At 42.4% G+C, this 18,423-nt stretch overlaps 1 protein-coding gene and 1 long non-coding RNA gene across 13 annotated transcripts in view; one reads left to right on the top strand and one right to left on the bottom strand.

Annotated features, from left to right (window-relative positions):
• The window catches only part of syne1a (spectrin repeat containing, nuclear envelope 1a), a 186,106-nt gene that overhangs the window by 27,815 nt on the left and 139,868 nt on the right, over positions 1-18,423 (bottom strand). For all 12 annotated transcript variants that reach the window (XM_036147356.1, XM_036147355.1, XM_036147361.1 and 9 more), the window contains 27 exons: positions 15,799-15,972; positions 12,661-12,852; positions 11,843-11,974; positions 11,609-11,709; positions 10,544-10,694; positions 10,301-10,429; positions 10,027-10,200; positions 9,726-9,941; positions 9,539-9,640; positions 9,328-9,447; positions 9,047-9,247; positions 8,776-8,949; positions 8,551-8,682; positions 7,549-7,745; positions 6,499-6,631; positions 6,217-6,399; positions 5,975-6,124; positions 5,710-5,886; positions 5,468-5,623; positions 5,220-5,375; positions 4,969-5,139; positions 4,746-4,879; positions 4,462-4,666; positions 2,851-3,033; positions 2,573-2,719; positions 2,323-2,477; positions 1,030-1,177 (listed from right to left, as the gene is read on the bottom strand). In XM_036147356.1, coding sequence (XP_036003249.1) covers positions 1,030-1,177; positions 2,323-2,477; positions 2,573-2,719; positions 2,851-3,033; positions 4,462-4,666; positions 4,746-4,879; positions 4,969-5,139; positions 5,220-5,375; positions 5,468-5,623; positions 5,710-5,886; positions 5,975-6,124; positions 6,217-6,399; positions 6,499-6,631; positions 7,549-7,745; positions 8,551-8,682; positions 8,776-8,949; positions 9,047-9,247; positions 9,328-9,447; positions 9,539-9,640; positions 9,726-9,941; positions 10,027-10,200; positions 10,301-10,429; positions 10,544-10,694; positions 11,609-11,709; positions 11,843-11,974; positions 12,661-12,852; positions 15,799-15,972 — 4,293 coding nt within the window. The remainder of the gene's footprint in view (positions 1-1,029; positions 1,178-2,322; positions 2,478-2,572; positions 2,720-2,850; positions 3,034-4,461; positions 4,667-4,745; positions 4,880-4,968; positions 5,140-5,219; positions 5,376-5,467; positions 5,624-5,709; positions 5,887-5,974; positions 6,125-6,216; positions 6,400-6,498; positions 6,632-7,548; positions 7,746-8,550; positions 8,683-8,775; positions 8,950-9,046; positions 9,248-9,327; positions 9,448-9,538; positions 9,641-9,725; positions 9,942-10,026; positions 10,201-10,300; positions 10,430-10,543; positions 10,695-11,608; positions 11,710-11,842; positions 11,975-12,660; positions 12,853-15,798; positions 15,973-18,423) is intronic.
• On the top strand, positions 16,965-17,547 carry LOC118566160. The gene is made up of 2 exons (XR_004932853.1): positions 16,965-17,013; positions 17,084-17,547. It is a non-coding gene; the product is annotated as an uncharacterized LOC118566160 (long non-coding RNA).

Raw genomic sequence — 18,423 nt, 5'->3', positions numbered from 1 at the left:
TAATGTATTTTATTGGGATTTTATGTAACAGACAAACACAGCACGTAATTACTGCTAAGAGGGAAAATGCTGCATGGTTTACCCTCTTTTACCTTTTTTCCACCCACGTAAAGTGCTGTGTTGTCATAAAACTTAGAGTGCACATCACGCTGAACACAGTCCCCACTGTGAACACTGCAAAAAGGGAACTAAAAGTCAGTAAAATTTTCTCGAAAGTCTATTTTTCATTGATTTGAGCAGGTAAATAAGACTATTTGCCAATGAGATTAGCAGTTCTACCCCTAAAATAAAATAATTAGATATTCTGCACTTGAAAAATGATGGAGATGAATTGTTCCTACTTTAAGTGCAAAAATATTATTCCATTGGCAAATAATCTTATTTACCTGCTCAAATCAAGAAGAAATGCACCAAATGTACTTAATTTTAGTTCCCTTTTTGCAGAGAACCATGGTGGTAGCACCATCATGAAGTGGGATTGCTTGTTTTTGCAGGGGTGAGGAAAGTGACTGGAGTTGATGGGATGGAGGTAACTACAGGAACTCGTGTTAGAAGCTGCATAAGACTTGAGCCTGGGGTGGAAGTTTGCCTTCAAGTAGGACAACAACCCCAGATATATACCTAAGTGCTTTAATCGTTTAGATCAAAGTATATTCATGTGTAAGAACGGCCCGGTCAAAGCCCAGACCTAAATCCAATTGACAACACCCGGCAGGAATTAAAAACTGATGCTCACAGACAATCTCCACCCAATTTTTTTGCATAGATGAATGCGGAAATAAAATGTCTATCTCTAGAGGAGCTAAGCTGGTGGAAACATACTTCTGCTGTTGCAATTGCAAACAAAGGCGGTGCTGATTCAGGGAGACTGAATACAGTTGGCTTGGGAATTATGCATAGCTTTGTGCTTGTCTATTACTTAAAATCCCAACAAAACACACTGAAGTTTGTGGCTGCAGTGTGACAGTGACACATGGTGTTAAAGCAACTAACAGGCTGATGACAAATGTCTGATGACAAATGTCTGACCTCGTGGTCTCTCTGTTGCTCCAGCAGACTCTGGTAGTTGCCTGAAATCTCTGCAGCCAGTTTCTGTTCGGTCTGAGAGAGGAAGTCCATCCAGGCTTCGCATTTCTGGAGGAAGCTCTGCTGCTGCAGCAACACTGACTGCAGTTTACTAGAGGCAAATAAAACAGACAATATAAAAAAAACAAGTCTACGTAAAACAACAATCAGCGTTTATTTTAAAAGACTGCGCATTGGGGATTACGTTTTAAACCACCTCCAGACATTTAGTAAACCACTGACATGGTTTTGATCAGTTGTTCTTTTTTGAAGAACTTGAAAAAAAAATGCATCTTGAGGCTTTGGTTGCTTTTTAAACTGCTTTTCTCTTCACTTATTGTATCTAACCTTGAGATCATATTGTGCAGCGTGTGTTTAGAAATGAGGAAAGTGGAGAACAAAAGCAGGAGTGTAAAGCCTAATAACGCTATCCGGAGACTAAATTAAAAATTAAGTCCTATACTTATTGCTTTGTCATTATTTTATTAAATTTTTTATTTTTTTTTATTATTACCTTTGTGCAAATCTGCATGCTTCCGTTTGCTTTTCACTTTGCTGCTAGCATAGCTGACTTTCCCCAATTAGGGACAATAAAGGAGATTTCTATTAGTTTTTTATTCTTAAGAAATTAAAAAACAAATCCAGCAAAGACCTGACACAGGACCTGTGTGATCCACCAATTTTCAGTTGATCATGTATTGCATATTAAACTCTCAGTTAAGAGCTTTTTGGGAGTCACCTCAGCTTTATATCTGTCAAACTCTGTTATCGTTAGTTTTTTTTAACAGATTTGGCTAAAATAAGGATCAAATTGTGTAATTTTCAAACGTTTTGCATGCCTAAAAATGTATTTTAATATTGGTTCTTCGCTGTCTTGTGTGCTTTGCGTGATTTAATGATTGATGTGTCAGTTAGTTGATTAGACAGGACAAACTAAATATTGCTTCAGAAAAAGTTGAAAGGAAATGGGCAAACAAAGTTGCGAAAGTGCAACAAAAAAGCCCTCAAAAAGCCTGTGGAAACCGGAATCAGAATCAAGTTTAATCGCCAGTAGGTTTGCACTTACAAGGAATTTGACTTGGTGTTGATGGTGCAGACAAAAAATAAGAATACAATAAAATAAAAAGGCTCTATATACAGAAGCTATACACTCAGTAAACTGTGCGTTAATGTAACGCAGAAGCTTGTGTCTGATGGAGGAAAAATAGTTACTGAAATGTTTCCAGAACTGATCCAAACTAAAAATGTTTGAGTTACCTGACCCTCTCTGTGAGGTGAGCTGAGTGAGCAGCCCAGGCTCTGTTGAGGTTCTGGAGGCGTTTAACATCTCCGTCACTGACTGGCAGTCTGTACACCAGCTCGTTGACGCGCTCCAGGTCTGGAGACAGACTGCTCAGCTTCAGGAGGTGCGCCTACGAAAAAACATTGGCAAAAAAAAGGTGAAAATCAAATAGATACCATCACAGACAAAAACAACAGATTCTAGACATGACGACAGCGTTTGTACCTTGAGTTTGTCCATGCATGTCTGGACCACAGTGAGCTCTGGTGAACCCACCGGGTCAGGCTCCTTCAGCACCTCCTCCGCCTCTTTCGCCTTGCATATCAACGCATCCAGCTGCTCTCTGAAACCCTCACAGGCTTGGGATTCAAACTATGAACAGTGAGACACGTTGTGAATAAACAATACGATCTTAGCCACCTAACCCATCCCCCCCTCCTCATGTTTTAGGGGGGGGGGGGTTAATAAAGTCCCCAGAGTTTAAAGAATCCCCGGTGACCTGCCTGCAGTACTTCTTGCTGCCTGTGCAGGGCGTGCTCCAGCGCCACCAGGCGATGCGAGAGCTGCAGATGGTCAGATTTGAGGGACGCCGAAGAGGAGGCGTCCACTTGGCTCTTCAGCTGCTCCTCTAATGCCTGCAGCTGTTGGAGGGACCGCTGTACTGGGTCTTGGTCGTTGAGGCAGTCCTGCCATAAGATATGAGAGAAAGAGAAATAAAAGTGACAATGTTTTAATCAAAAAAGATAGAGATTTTAAGCAAAGTATGACATTAAACCCCTAAAGTTGTGCATTTTGTTGAAGACAAGCTTAAACCGGCGCTACAATGGCGTTAAATTCTTTGCCACTTTGTCTAGCAACGGTCCGCGTCAGCGCTCCTCTCTCAGACAGGCCGCTCGGACCGTTAAGACTGTGACATTACGCTCAGACACGCCCAGCATGACGCTCCGGGATCCCTGTAGCGTAAATCACAGGCCGGTCTTTCTCTTTGCAGCCGCGCTCTGAAGGAGCTTTTGTGCCGGCTGGGAGAGAGGGTTTACATTCAGGCAAGCGCAAAAGAGTAGGCTACAATTTGGCTTTCATTTTGCAGGGACGGCAGCTTTGTGCCAACTCTCAGTGCGCTGACAAGAATCCGAAGAGCTTAATCCTGATTTTCAACAGAAGAGTGGGCGGGTGAGGGGGGGGGGTGTCTTAGTCTCACACTTACCGTGCTTAATAAACCTTTAACTTTCCACATTTGTTTCACACTACAACCAAAAATTCAATGTATTATATATAGACCAACAAATAGACTACAAAAACAGAACTAAAATAAGTTAAAATCTTCTTGAAATGAGTGTATTTGTCCTTGATTTGAGCAGGTGAATAAGATTATCTGCCAATGGAATAAGATTTTTGCACTTAAAATAGGAAGAACTCATCTCCATCATCTTATTTCAAGTGCAGTATATCTAATTATCTTATTTTAGGGGCAAAAATGACTCTCTCCATTGGCAGATCATCTAATTTACCTGCTCAAATAAAGTACAAATACACTCATTTCAAGAAAACTTTACTTATTTTTTGTTCTGTTTTTGCAGTGTATATTTAAATCCAGCTAAAATCTATTTGTAATTAGGTGACCTTGAGACAATTGTCGGCACTTGATCTTTATTTAGATTTTGTCTGAGGGTATCAGGGTAAGGATGCCTGAATACAAAGGAATGCCATGCTTTTCAAAACTTTATTAATGGAGAAAAACAATAAATTATTAAAACAGCACATCCCTTCGTCCTGGTCCAGCACCTGTGCACTGCAAAAAGGGAACTCAAAGCAAGTAAAATTTTCTTGAAATTAGTATAGTTTTACTTCATTTGAGCAGCTAAATAAGACCATTTGCCAATAGAATGAGTCTTTTTACCTGTAAAATAAGATAATTAGATATCCTGCACTTGAAATAAGATGATGGAGATGAACTGTTCTTATTTTAAGCGCAAAAATCTTATTCCATCGGGAAATAGTCTTATTTAGCTGCTCAAATCAAGCAAGAATAAACAAATTTCAAGAAGATTTTTACTTACTTCGAGTTCCCTTTTTGCAGCTTGGACTCGGAGCGCGCTCGTTCTTGCTCGACTTACGTTGCAGTCCTTCATCCAGGCGCTGCTCTCCTCCTCTGTGATCTCCCTGTCCGTGCCGCTCCTCAGCAGACGATCCGCGCGCTCCTCCTGCTTCTGAACGGCCGCCACGCACCGGCTGTATAACGACCGGTAGCGTTGCCACAAACCCAGCAAGGACTTGCTGCTCCTCAGCTGCTCTGAGATCTGCTCGAGTAGACGATTCCACCTTAGATAGAAGATAAAAGAGCTGAGGTCAACTATGGTTTAGGGTTAAAAAAAAAAAATTGGTTATTTCTTATTCTTACCTGGCGTTGACATCCTGCAGCGCTCTGTTGAGCGTTTCAGCCACAGACGGGTGACTCTCGGCGAGCAGCTGGTGTGTTATGGAGCCGAACCTTCTCAAACTGTTCTCCTGCTTGTCCATCTCCTCCTGCAGGTTCTGTGACGGACACATAAAAAAAAACGATGTCTTTCAGGGATGTCTTACATTATTAAAAACGAGAGCAGCACGTATTCTGCCATCCCCACCTCCAGACTTTCCAGCTGCTGCTGCACCGCTTCTAAAGACCCGTTAAGGACGTGCAGTCTGGACACAGAATATCTCCCCTCCATCAGGTAACCATTGATCTCCTCCGAAGCGCGCCGGTACAGGACCCACTTCTCCAGGACCGACCGCAAATTCACCTTTATCTGACTTATCTGATGAGGAAACGTGGACAAAATTTACATGTGCGTGGGGAGCAGTAGGGAAATGAGTAAATAAAACAAAAGAAGCTTACCATGTGGTCCAAATGAGCCCAGGACTGGTTCAGCACTTTTAGGGTTTCCTTCACGGCAGAACAAGCCTCTCCTTTCTTATCTTTGACCAGAGCGTTTCCTCTTTCTTCTGCTTTCTCTAGATCCTTCTCTTTCTCTTTCACTAAATGCTCCCACTCCTGTGTGAATGATCAGATCGTCGAACAATTTTTCAAACCCTTTTTAGAAACATCCATTCGATGAGGTACGATTAGGAACGGAGAGCACCAACCTGACAGTCTTTGAGTGCATTCTGCACCGATGCCACATCCTCTATCCTGTGTTTCTTCTTTAATTTCTCCTCCTGAAGCGTGAGCCAGGTCTTCAAAGCCTGAACGCCGTTCTCATGCTCTAACCAACTTTCCAAAAGTCCTTCCAGTATCTGAATCTGAAAATACAACCCGCACACAACCCGGAGATGACATGCGAGGTCCGGCGCGGGGAGAGTCCTCTCACGCGTGAACGTTATCGTACCTTTTCAGCGATGAGCCCCTGCAGTATCTGCCACCTTCTGTTCATGGCGCCCAGCTTCTCAGCGAAGTCGGTCTTGTCGCTGCGCTTTCCCTCCACGTCCTGACTGCTGATCTGCAGCACCGACTGGTTCACAAAGTCAACAGTCAACTGCTTGCAGGTCAGATCTATGCGGAAACCCTGCGAGATAGATTTGAGACGTCGTGAGATTGTGGCGAAAAAGAACTGAATGGGTTAAAGTATTGAAGGTGAAGGTACTTCTTTGTACCTTGTACTTCTGCAAGAAGTCCTGGACCATATCTGAGCCTACAGCCCCCAATATCTTGTCCTGATCTTCATCTATGATGGTCTCCATAAGGGTGATCCAGCTCATCAGCTCTGTGATAGCATGCCTTGATGCAAGCTTTTCCATTTGCAACTAGGAGACAAGAGGAGGGAGTCGATATGAGTGGAGAGAAAAAAAAAAAACAAGATGCAGTGTAATTAAAATCAGCTCAGCCATTCTCAGACCTGATGCAGTTTCTCTTGCACCACGGGGATACGGGTGAGCAGCTCGGCCCACTGAGTGTCCACCTGGCCCATCGCCGTCCTCAGGCCGGCCGTGTCGACTCTTTTCAGTCGCAGAAGCTGGTTGCCTGTGCTCAGCACCGACGAACGCAACGACGACTTGGCGTCCACCTCTTTTGAGAACTCCTACAAGAGTTAAGAAAGATGAAGAAAATGGAGCTCAACCAGAGATTCGCTAAGCTCGTCGGAAGGGTTGCATGTTTTTTTTTTTGGTGCTTAACGGACCAGGAAGGCACTGAGGTGGTCTCTGACGGTCTCCAGCTCCTGAGGCACCGTCACTGACTGGGTTGTCCAGAACTCCAGCCTGTCGAGGGCGGACTGCAGCCAGTGCCTCAACTCTGCTGATTCACTCTGGTACCTTTAATGCACAAAAAAAAAAAAAAAAAAAAAGGATTCAAGGGAACACTTAATGGGCTTATTTCACTGCAAAAACAGAACTAAAAATAAGTAAAATGTTCTTAAAATAAGTGTGTTTTTCCTTGATTTGAGCAGGTAAATAAGATGATCTGCCAATAGAATACGATTTTTGCACTTAAAACAGGAAGAATTCATCTCCATCATCTTATTTCAAGTGCATTATATCTAATTATCTTATTTTAGGGGTAAAAATACTCATTCCATTGGCAGATAATCTTATTTACCTGCTCAAATCTAGGACAAAAACACAAATTTTAAGAACATTTTACTTGTTTCTAGATGAGTTTTTGCAGTGTATACTCCCTGAACTTTGGTCATGTTACAACCACAAGCTTTAATTAATGGGTTTTACAGTTCAAACGTTTGGAAGGAGTGAAACAAAAACTACATGTGACAAAGAACTAGTTCCTTGATGAAACATGACGGTGGCAGCATCATGCTGTGCACATCTTTATCAAGTATTTCTGGATCATTTAAGGCTTAAAGTATGTCAAGGAAATCCCTGTTACGGTTAGATTAGAGATCTGAAAGGGTGTTTGTAAAAAGTAATGACCTGGGACGATGAGTACAAATGCACATCACACTCTTCAGCTTTCTTTTTTTTTAATTGAAGAGCGGGGGTCCTTTTCCATCCCCACCACAATCATGCACTACTTTGTGTTTGTCTCCCGCATAAAATCCCAGTAAAATACACTGCAGTTTGTGTTGCAATACAGCGAAAAGATGACATGTTTCATGATTTGGCGCTATATAAATAAAATTGAATTGAATTGAATTGAAACATGGAGACGAGGGCTACGAATACTTTTCCAAGCTGGAAAATATGAATCAAAGAGCAGAGTCATTAGGGATCCAGACCTGCTCCAGTGTTTGAGCGTCGAGTCGAGACGATGCAGTTCCTTGTTGACTTTAGTGGTGGAGGAGAGCCAGTGTTCCCCCAGCTGTGTGAGCTGGTTCTCCAGGTCTGAGCAGCTGACGGACAGGAGGAGCCTCTTCCCCTCCTCCAGAAGCTGGTACAGCTGGGGCTGGTGTTCTGTGAGGCTGGCCTTTAGACGCTGTGAGAGAGCGAGGAGGCGAGTAAAAATAACCATCAGCTTCTCTTAGAGCAACCTTTACACATCTACAGTCAACGCAGCGCAATAAAACAGTTTAGAGCTGCAGAAGTTACATAAGCTTTTCAAAAAAGACAATGATTTATAAATATCTGTTATAGGAAATGTGTTGTTGTTTTTAAAGAACCTCCATTTTATTTCTATTTTTAGGTTTTAAAATAAAGGGAAAAAATGTAAGATTGTAGAATAGGAAGATTGATACACTCTGCAGTGGTTCCCAACCCTTGTCTTCAGGGACTCCTGTCCTGCATGTTTTAGACGTCTCCTTGCTGCCACACCCCTGACTTAAACAAATGGATGATTAAGAGACTTTTAGACGCGTCTAAAACATGCAGGACAGGGTTCCCTGGAGACAAGGTTGGGAACCACTGCTCTATGGGATGTTGATATTTTTGGAAAATGATGTCAAAAAGCACCGTTTCCAGAATAACGACGAGAAACATAAATCTAAAAATATCATTGGTGCAATTTAAGCCCCTTTTCCACCGACCCTATTCGATTTTGCCCGCCCTACTGTCCCGAGTCTAGTAGTCTAGCCCCTTTTCCACTGACCAAGTGGAAAAGGGGCATTAGTCTCATCCAGTTCTGGAAATGCAATGCAATTATTATGGGAAAACTGCCAAAACCTGCATTTGTTCTTATTCTTTGTCATTTTTAGCCAAGGTTATTAAGAGCCACACGTTGCAGAGTCACATTTGGTTTCAAGATCATGCGTGTTCGTTTTTGAACGGACATGAAACAAGCTTACCTGGAAGAGACTGATTCTCTCAAGAAGTCTCTCCTCTGTCTCCTCAACAAGACCCACGGTTGGGATGCTACACTCCACAGCCTCCAGCTGTCTGCATAAAGCCTGATAATCGTCCATGAGACTGCTCCAGGACTGATATGCAGGAAAAGGAGGAAAGCCAAACAATATTTTATCATAATATTTTACAACTTCACAGCTGCTTCTAAAATGCGGCATAGCTCTCACCTCCACAATGCCCTCCAGCTCCACTCCCCTCCTGTGGGCTTGTTTTAGGACATTGTGAGCTAAAGTCATGGTCTCCTCCAGGGCTTGGCTTTCCCTCGGCACAACCAGACTGGACACTTTTCCATAAAATGTCTGGGTGAGGATCATATGGCATTCAAGTACCTGAAAAAACTCCTGCGTTTAAGAAGAATAAGTTTTAAAGCACGTTAGAAAAAAATAAAATAAATAAACCAATCACATAATTAGAGTTTAAAACGTGCGCTTTCCTTACTTTGTGCTTGTCGAGCAACGTGCCGACCTCGATGACGGAGGCGACGGTCATTTTTTGGTCCGCGGCCATCTTGTCCTGAGCGGTGTCGATCAGGTCGGTGAGGTCGCGCAGCGCAGCTTCATACTGAGCCTTCAGAGACAAGCTGTGGTTCAGGCTGCTCCGCCTGGAGCCCACCATCAACACCAGCTCCTCATAGGCATCCTTAAAACACCAGCCAGGATGTCAGACGTAAAGAATGGTGCGGACGGAGACCCGAAAAATGTAGAATGAGAAACAATTACTTGTAGTTTTAGCAGCTCCTGCTTGGAGGCCTGGTCTGATCGGAGTCCCTCTGCTCGGCTCCTCAGCTCCGTCACTTTCTGCTCGAGCTCTCTGAGGCCGTCCTCCACCTCAGACAGTGTCTGCAAAGGGACACAGAACATTGAGCGGACAGCTCTTCACGAAAGCGTGCGGGAATTACGTCCCCCCGGCAGATCTGATGGGAAAATGTACCTCCAACTGTTTGGATGCAGGTCTTTCTGTCGTTCCGGCCATCTTTTGCAGCAACTGGTGTTTACTTTCAGTCAGGGCCGTGAACAACATTTTCAGTTCGTTCTGAAAGACACGAAGCAGAAACAAAAATGAAAGATTTAGCGATGCACGTTGGCGACGAGTTGCAGCTTTTTGCGGCGCTACAGACCTGGAAAGATGCATGTTCCTGCAGCGCGTCTCTCATGCTCTCGCAGTTCTGTTCCAGAGCCGAGTCCAGGAGGCCCATTCTCTCCTGCAGGCCCTCCAAGGTGTCTTCCATCAGGGCGCGCTCTTCTCCTGCACACAGCCGGCCTGTTCCCCCTCCCAGCAGATCTCTGCACTGGTTCACCTGCCTCGTTATCTGCTTTAGCTGCTTACTCAGAGCCTGAACAGAAACGGGAAAAGTTTGACTTTTATTGCATTCTAAAACATACATGTAAGGACATAATGTCTTTTTTTTTTAGATCTACCTCCAAGTTTGTGAGTTGAGACTCTGTATCCTCTGACAGCAACACGGGACCAGAAAGCAGGTGATTCTCTGCTGAATCCAACCAGGCGGAGGCAGCTGATACTGCGGCATACAGATCCTGCTGGACTCTCTCTGATCCAAACGAGGCTGCCAGCTTACTGTCGCTGCCGGCTGCCTGTGGTGAAGAAAAAAAAGATCACAATGTTGTTTAAGACAGAAATTGCCTAAAAATGTAAACAAGAAAAGCGATAAATATTGAAATATTGGAGGTTTACCTCTTCTTTGATTACTTCTAGAGTTTGGCAGCAGGCCTCGAACAACGCTCTGGGAGACCCGGGGAGCTGGTTGGGAGCCTGGTTCCTCACAACCACATTTGGGCTGGAAAGACGGGACAGGTGAAGGACCTGGACATAGGGACACAATCTTCAAATAATTGCCTCATGTTTAAAAAAAAAAAAAAAAAAAACAAGTCACCACAACCACATAAACTAGAAAACTACAGAGCGTGACACACGGACCGGACTGAGCTGGTCTTGCTCCAGGCAGCTGAGGGAGAGCTGCAGCTTTGTGCTCTGATCTTTATTTAGGTTTTCCCATCTTTGCCTCAGCTGGTCCAGCGGAGACACAGTCTCAGTCTCCAGCAGCACTCCACCGGGGACAGACTCCTCACTGCGCAAAGGTTTTCATCATCAAGCAAATGACGTTTTAATGAACGTGAAATGAATGTAATTGAAGGATTTTTTTTTATTTGTAATTTTAAAAGCAGGTTGTGTGGAAGGCATGCCAGTAAAACCTATTTTTGTCCGACCATCATAAACTAGTGGAGCTGAACTTCACAAGGACTTCAACTGGAAACATGGGATTTAGTCAGATCTAAATTAAGCTTTTCTTCCATAGTGTTTACTGAGGTGTAACAAAACATGTATAAAAGCCCCTTATCTGTCAAAGGTCCTAGAAACTTTAAGTTAATGGCAACTTAACTTTTTGAAACACCAGGGCATTTTAACTGACAAGTATTGTGATCAGAAAACAGAGAATCCGTCTTAATCCGGTCTTCCAGCAGGATAACACACCAACACAGAAAAAAGGCACCAGAAAGAGAATCAACCTTATTCTTTGGCCATTTCAGTTACCAAACTTAAATGCTATAGAAAACTTGTGCGGTGAGTGAAAAGAGGATTGCACGCAGCACTCTGGGGGGATTTAGAGATCTTTCAGAGAGACAGATTTGTGCCTATTCTGTCTTTGCACAAAGGTCGTGAAATGTTATAGGAGAAAACTAAGTGCTGTTCTGCAAGCAAAAAGTGTTTAAAATAATTATTTCTTCCCCCCCCATTAAATAAATGTCATCAAACAGAAGATAAGGAAAATGGTGTTATTAAATCCTTATTATATGCGCCTAATTTATTACCCCAGACTACTTAATTTATACCTATAGGGCCTTAAAACAACAAACACAATGTAGGTTTGTTTATTAGCTAACCTAAAAGTAGTAGTCTGTTGGATGTTTTGTCACTACAGATTCACTTTTCAACTCCCCACAGTTGTACGTGCAACACCGATACGGATATAAATCAAAGTACCTGTCCCCGTTGGTCGCCCCGTGTTGATTCAATAACTCTTCCCCGACGCTGGCCACAGACTGCAGCAGCTTCCTCTGCTTCGCCACTTGCTCCTGCAGCTCCTGAAACGGATCAGATCATTTCACAGATGGATTCAATTTCTATTATCAAATCAGGTTTTTAAACAAAAGTTTAAAAAAAAAAAAAACGGAGGGCTGATTATTATGAAATCAAATGAGCAGAGATTGCTTTTACCCTCTGTCTCAGCTGGTTGTCGTGGTGCTGCTGAGAGCGTGTTGAGCGGGCCTGAGACAGCCAGTCTTGGACATTTGGACTCTGCGACAGAGATGAGTCGGGCTCACTGTCCTCCTGCTCCTGCAATGATCCCTGGAGGGGGGGGGGGGACATGTTAGGGATGAATACGGTTCATAAAAACAGACTCGAAGGGTAAATGCTCCCCAGTATTTAGTAGCAGAAGCAGAAGGAAAGCCATTAACCATGTTTGGTGCAATATCTAATAATATCTACCAAGTAAAACCAGCTTTCAGCACCACAAAAAGCTTTTTTTCATTATTTTCGGGACGCAATTTAGTAATTGGGCAATATTATAGGACCTGTCCGCTGGAGATAGGCATTAGCCCCCCCTGGGTGGATGGAAAATTATAGGAGTTACTTTAAGGCAGTATTTAGACCCAATTTATGAGGTTTTCTATCAATTTTTTTCATGTGGAAAGGTTTTAGACCAAATCTTGTTTTTCCTCAAACAACCAAAAGAGGCCATGTTGCGTCATCAAAAAAAAAAAACAGACCTGATGCTTTGCATTTAGTGTTTGCATGTGATGAGTTAGCACCCTTTTGTTCGAGGCACACTATAAAACACAGGCAGCTGTTGTTCCAAACAGTGGACTTGTATGAGAAGAATGAATGACCTTTAGAGCTTTTTGCACAATGCCGCCATTGACCGTGTGACCCAGCTCAGTGTAAGGCCGCTAAGCACAAGAAAAAAAAAAAAAGCCACAAGTAGGAGAAGGAAAGGAGGTCAAAGCAGAATATATACGGTTTTTGGATCTCACCTGTATATCATCCTGTTTGTCCTGCAGCATCTGCTGCAGCTCCAGCAGGCTGTCTTTGAGGGAGCGCAGTTTGAAGGTCAGCTGCTCCGCCTCTTCCTTGGTTTCGGCGCGACCCTCTAGGAGCAAACTTTCGCTGTGGACGGACAGCTCCGAGAGGTAGGAAACCTTCTGCTCGATCTCAAAGAGCATGTTCTGAAAGCACAAGAGTTTTAGGAGTTAACGACCATGATGACATCTCATCAACGGCAATCAGCCCAGGCCGTCTTTGTGTCCTATAGTCCCCTACCAAATTCATCAGGAGGAGGAAATGTGGCCAGAGTCCATTTCTTCCAATCCAAAACACTAAAAGAGCTAACAACTGCAAAAGCTTTTATAGGGTATTTGAATTTAAACTGCATACATTTCAAGTTTTCTGGTGCTAGGTGAGTTACTGTCTTATAAGTTTAATGCATCTGGCCATCAAAGTAGATTTATACTGACGCTACTGATCTGGAAGTTTTTTTTAGACCTTTGGAAGTGAGCACCGCAGCAGAAAAGAGCTATAATCGGCTTAATCTTTCTCTACCGCTACAGACATACTTAAAAAATGTTGGTTGTTTTTGCTTCTGCAGCAGGACAGCTTTGCTTTTGTTGAAGCTCACAATGGTCTCATGCATTATACATGAATAACGCAAGGGCATAACATTTGTAGACCGAGCTCTGTCTGGAAAAGACAGAAACTTTGATCCTAATTTTATGATATTTAGCTCAAGTACCCATTAACAGTCATTATAAGGGGGCGTGACAACGGATATTTTTAGGGGTAAGCCAGAAAACCTAAAAACAAGGAAAAATAAACCAATCACAGTTGTCCTTTTATGTATTTTAAAGCAGATAAGCAGTATGATCACGCACTTTTCTGACACATAAAAAAAAACGTTGTCTTTCAAAACACAAAAAGGTGATGAAATGTAAACTGCTCAAATGGTACAGCAGACTGACAATCATTATAAATAGAAAAGAGATTGTTTTGTTGACAAAAATACCGGTCTAAAGAGACTGTTCACTAGCAACACAGAAAAGGATTGAGTACTACTCTCAACAAAGATCCAGCTATGCTGCAACAGTGGCTGAGACTCATTAGTGTGAGCAAAGACATGGTTTTATTATCACCCACCAAAACTACATTTCAGCATAAAACACATTTGGCTTCAGGATTAGTAATTGACTGAAATCTTATATTTAGGCAAAGGAATAACAACACAACAAATTTCTGTCAGCAGCTAGACCACCGAGGCAACCTTGGGTTTTGTTTGCATGTGTACGTTTTTTTAGGTAATTTCTTAGCTTTGTTTACATTGAATTTTACTTCTCATCTGTCCATTGTCAATATTAGTAAAATATTCACTGATCATGTGTAGAAAAGTGAGGCTTTTTCGCTGCTTCTATTCACTGAGGCTCAGTTTCACACAATCACTGGTCGCCATTATAAGACATTTTGCTAATAAGTTTCTTAGGGGAAAAGTGATTGCTGATTCCCATATGCATAAAAGTAACAACAATAGGTAGTTATGGGGTAGAATACTACCGGAATTTTAGTACTTTTTATAAATGTTTTACCATGAGCAGCTATTCTTCACTGATGGGAATAGCAGGTAGACTGTGCCCATCACAGAGCTCTTTTAAATCTCTAGGTAGGGTGCCGGTCTGCTAGGTTTCCAACTTACCACATTCAAAACAGCATTGATGCCTGTTTTTGGTTAATAAATCTCTTCCACAGAGCTCTGATATGTTCACTTTTTTCTTTTTGTTGTAATTAAACTGGATAAATTTTAACTGATAAGAAAAAGTAAATCATACATAGACTAAAATCCTTGCCTTGACTAGTATTGAACTCTTAAGATTATACTGTCCACACTTAATATTATAACTAATATTTGGAGCAGACACTGTCAACAGCTGTTTTTGTTTAAGCTGGCCCAGTAAATATTTCTTAAAGGACCTTTTATAGGGACCTAGCTGCATCCTTATTATTTTGCAAATGAAGGTATTCTTGCAATAGAAACGTGGATAAGATGATTAACAATGGTCAGCAGAGCCCATACATTGTTCTGATTTGGAGAAATTGCTTTTAAATTAGCAGTCTAGGTTGGACTGAAATAGTAACAGTAACATCATACCAAGAGAATGAAACAATGGAAAGATGCTATTTCTGGAACAGTGAAGTCAGACAGTTTATCTTGTTGGAGTTAACCGTCAAACAAACTTAGCCTAGCAGACACCAATCATATTGGTGTCTGTTTAACTCATTTAAATGTTTTGTCTTTCTGCAAGATGACAAATGCCAGAAGAGCAACAATGTGGTACATTATTCTAGGGCTGAACAATTAATCGCATTTTCAATATAATCGCGATAAAAAAAAAAAACGCAATTTCCAAATCGCAGAGGTCTGCAATTTTGTGTAATTGTTACTATGTAACAATTAGTGAATTAGACACGTCCATTAAGTGTCGGTAAAATGTTTAAAGTGGGTTTGCTCCACATGGAAGGAAAGACAGTTGCAGCAGTGAGATAATCTAATTGTATTACTTGTTTTAGAGTTTATATAATCATACATAGCATTAAGTACTGGTCAATCAGTTTAATACATTGACTGGTTACACTTTATGTCCAACAAGGATTGATGTCCAAATCAATTAAAAGCTGTTCTCTTGAATAATATTCTGATTAATAGAAACATTAAAAGTTCTTGTTTTAAATAGTCCTTCTTTACAAACATCTTTTTTTAGAGAAAAATTTTTGTTGCTTGTGATTAATGCAGAGAAAAGTCAAAATTGCAATTTTGATTGAAATATATCGTAGGCAGAACGCAATCATTTCTGCTCCGAGTTGAGATGCTGTGGGTCTTTTAGCAACTAATCCGCACGGCGAGGAAACAGATTGATTTGTTGTTTGTATATGTTTGAAAAGACGTGATAAATTAAACTGTAAAAAAAAAAAACGCATTAAATCGCAATATTAAGAAGAAAAAAAAAATCGCTATTACATTATTTTGCAAAATCGTTCAGCCCTACATTATTCCTATAACCGTTAACAAATGAAATACAGACTCTTTCATGCTGGCAAAAGTGTACAGAGGGCAGAAATGTCAGACTGACCTGACAGTCGATGAGCTGCTCCTCCATGTCCATGTCTTCATTTTGGGGCTGAAGGGCAGAGCTGAGGGTGGCACGCGTACTGAGCAGCCAGTGGTCCAGCTCCTCTGCCTCGCTGTGATACCGCTGCAGCGCCTGCTCCTGTCTCTGCTCCTCGAGCTGTTCACTCAGTTTCTCCTTCAGAGGGCAAAACATGAAGCATGTTGGATTCCCAGGTGAGGATTAGAGCATAAAAACAACAACATAAATATAGACAGGAAGTACGGAGCCCCTCTGGTGACATGGGCATAATTTTTTTTTGAAGATGTTAAGTCGTGGCCACAACTTACTAATGCGTGGCCACAACTTACTAAAGCGTGGCCACAAGATACATAAGTTGTGGCCACGACTTACTAATGCGTGGCCACTACTTACTAAAGCGTGGCCACAAGATACATAAGTTGTGGCCACAACTTACTAATGCGTGGCCACGCCTTAGTAAGTCGTGGCCACGCATTAGTAAGTTGTGGCCACGAGTTAGATAAGTTGTGGCCACAAGTTATTTGTGAGGGAGCTCCTTTATGGTGGTGTAGCATACATTCAAGGAATATAGACATAGACTTGATTTAATTTTATTTCAACCTTGGAATGAACTATATTGACATACTTTGCTTATTACACAGAGTGGTAATAAGCAAACCTCTCATCTTACAGGCATTGACCGTGTAACACGCATTTCACTGACTTCACCTGCTCACGCCTAACAGAGCTCTAAACTCCACCTTCTGCGGAGCTGTTTAACACAGCTTGTGGCCATCAATAATTATTCCTGCTGCAGTTCATGTTAACAGAGCAGCAGGAAGAGCGATCAGTTATAAATACTTTTGGTCTTAACCAGTGGTGACAGTAAGCCGGTACCGTCCGCTACCAAACACACAAGAGGGAAGTAGGGCGGCTGCCAGATAAATCCTTCATTCAGAACCAGTCATGGCTGCACGCTGGATCAGAAAACAGTTCTGCTAACCAGATAAAGTCTAAAAAGCCTCTTATTCTGTGTCAGGGTGCTGCAGGCGTACATGGGCTGGGCGCATGCCTTTTTTCCCCTCTCCCTTCTCCGCAGGTGGAGGCTTACAAGCAGGGAGGCGCCTCTCGCAGGTGATCTGCGTTCAGTCATCAGCAGGGACGGTTCCTAAACAGGCTGCTGTCAGCACCTCATAGCCAAAGTGTCAGCCTTAAGTGGTAGGACTCAGTAGCCCAGCGTCTTTCTACGCCTTGGAAAGCACCTAATTTCTGTCTCCCTGTTTCCCAGGTGGAACCTGCCTCGGATCCCGCTCATGAGAACCCTTTTCCTCGGCTGAGCCGGCCAGCTCTCGGCCCGCTCAGCTGCTTAGGAAGAAAACCTCAGAAAGTCCCGATCATCCTCGCAAGTCTCGGCGTCTACAGAGCGCCGATCAGCTGACAGCCTCCCTGCCGCCGCCCCCGCTGCACGAGTGACCGGACCCTGCCCCGCCCCCTCGGACGCTGCCATCTGTCAGCTACCGCACCCTCTATGATCACCAGAATCCACCTAGAACCGACGATCCGCTTGGCAGCCTCCGCCCCTGGTCCAGGCACCAGCAGCTTTTCAGTCTTTGGTGCCCCCGCAGCAGCCGATCACTCCCCCGGTGAATCAATTATAATACCGCGATTACCACCTCCCGCTGTTACCAGACGTCCGGAGGACTCACAACAGGTCTTGAGCTTTATATTTAATAAAACTCTTAAAAACTCGGATCTCTGCCTCCTCAGTGTGTTCTGCATGTGGGTCAAAAGACTCGGTTCTATGACATTCTGTTTATAGGAATCCTTCTAATAAACAGGCATTGGTGAGCCCTCTGTTGTTTTTATTGGTCACGCTAAGGATTACGCCAGAGACGGCTGAGCTGCTTTTCAAAATAAAAGCAGCATGATTGCAGTGTATCGACCACTTGTTTTTACACATATTTACATCAGTTATATGAAATATATTTCTATGCTTTGTGACATTATATGTGACACTCTTTAGCTTAAAAAAATACTTAACTGATTTTTTTTTTACAGCTGACAACTTTAACTTACAGATAACAGATGATCTCCAGAAGTTATTCATCAAAGTCCATATACATGATTTGTGATTTAAAAATAGAGACATTTAAAAATCTCTACATTGACTCTATTTGACCTGTTTTGTTGTAAATGTTGCTACAGAATTGGACGTTTTGGGCGAATACTATAACATCAGCATGACAATAGAAAACCTCCTGATGTCGCCCAACAACTTTCATCCAAATGTGATGTGGAATTTCAAAATAAGAGCCAAGTGAAATCTGTATATATATATATATATATATATATATATATATATATATATATATATATATATATATATATATATATATGGTTTGCTTATTACCACTAAGTAATAACTTGTGGCCACAACTTATCTAACTCGTGGCCACGACTTACTAAGTCGTGGCCACAACTTATGTATCTTGTGGCCACGCTTTAGTAAGTCGTGGCCACAACTTATGTATCTCGTGGCCACGCATTAGTAAGTCGTGGCCACCACTTAACATCTTCAAAAAAATTTTTTGCCCATGTCACCAGAGGGGCTCCGTAAGGAAGATGTTG

Source organism: Fundulus heteroclitus, chromosome 15 (assembly GCF_011125445.2).
Source record: "Fundulus heteroclitus isolate FHET01 chromosome 15, MU-UCD_Fhet_4.1, whole genome shotgun sequence".
In the NCBI taxonomy this organism is placed as follows: domain Eukaryota; kingdom Metazoa; phylum Chordata; class Actinopteri; order Cyprinodontiformes; family Fundulidae; genus Fundulus; species Fundulus heteroclitus.
Note: the sequence above shows the minus strand (reverse complement) of the source record. Positions and strands in the feature narration are given on the sequence as shown.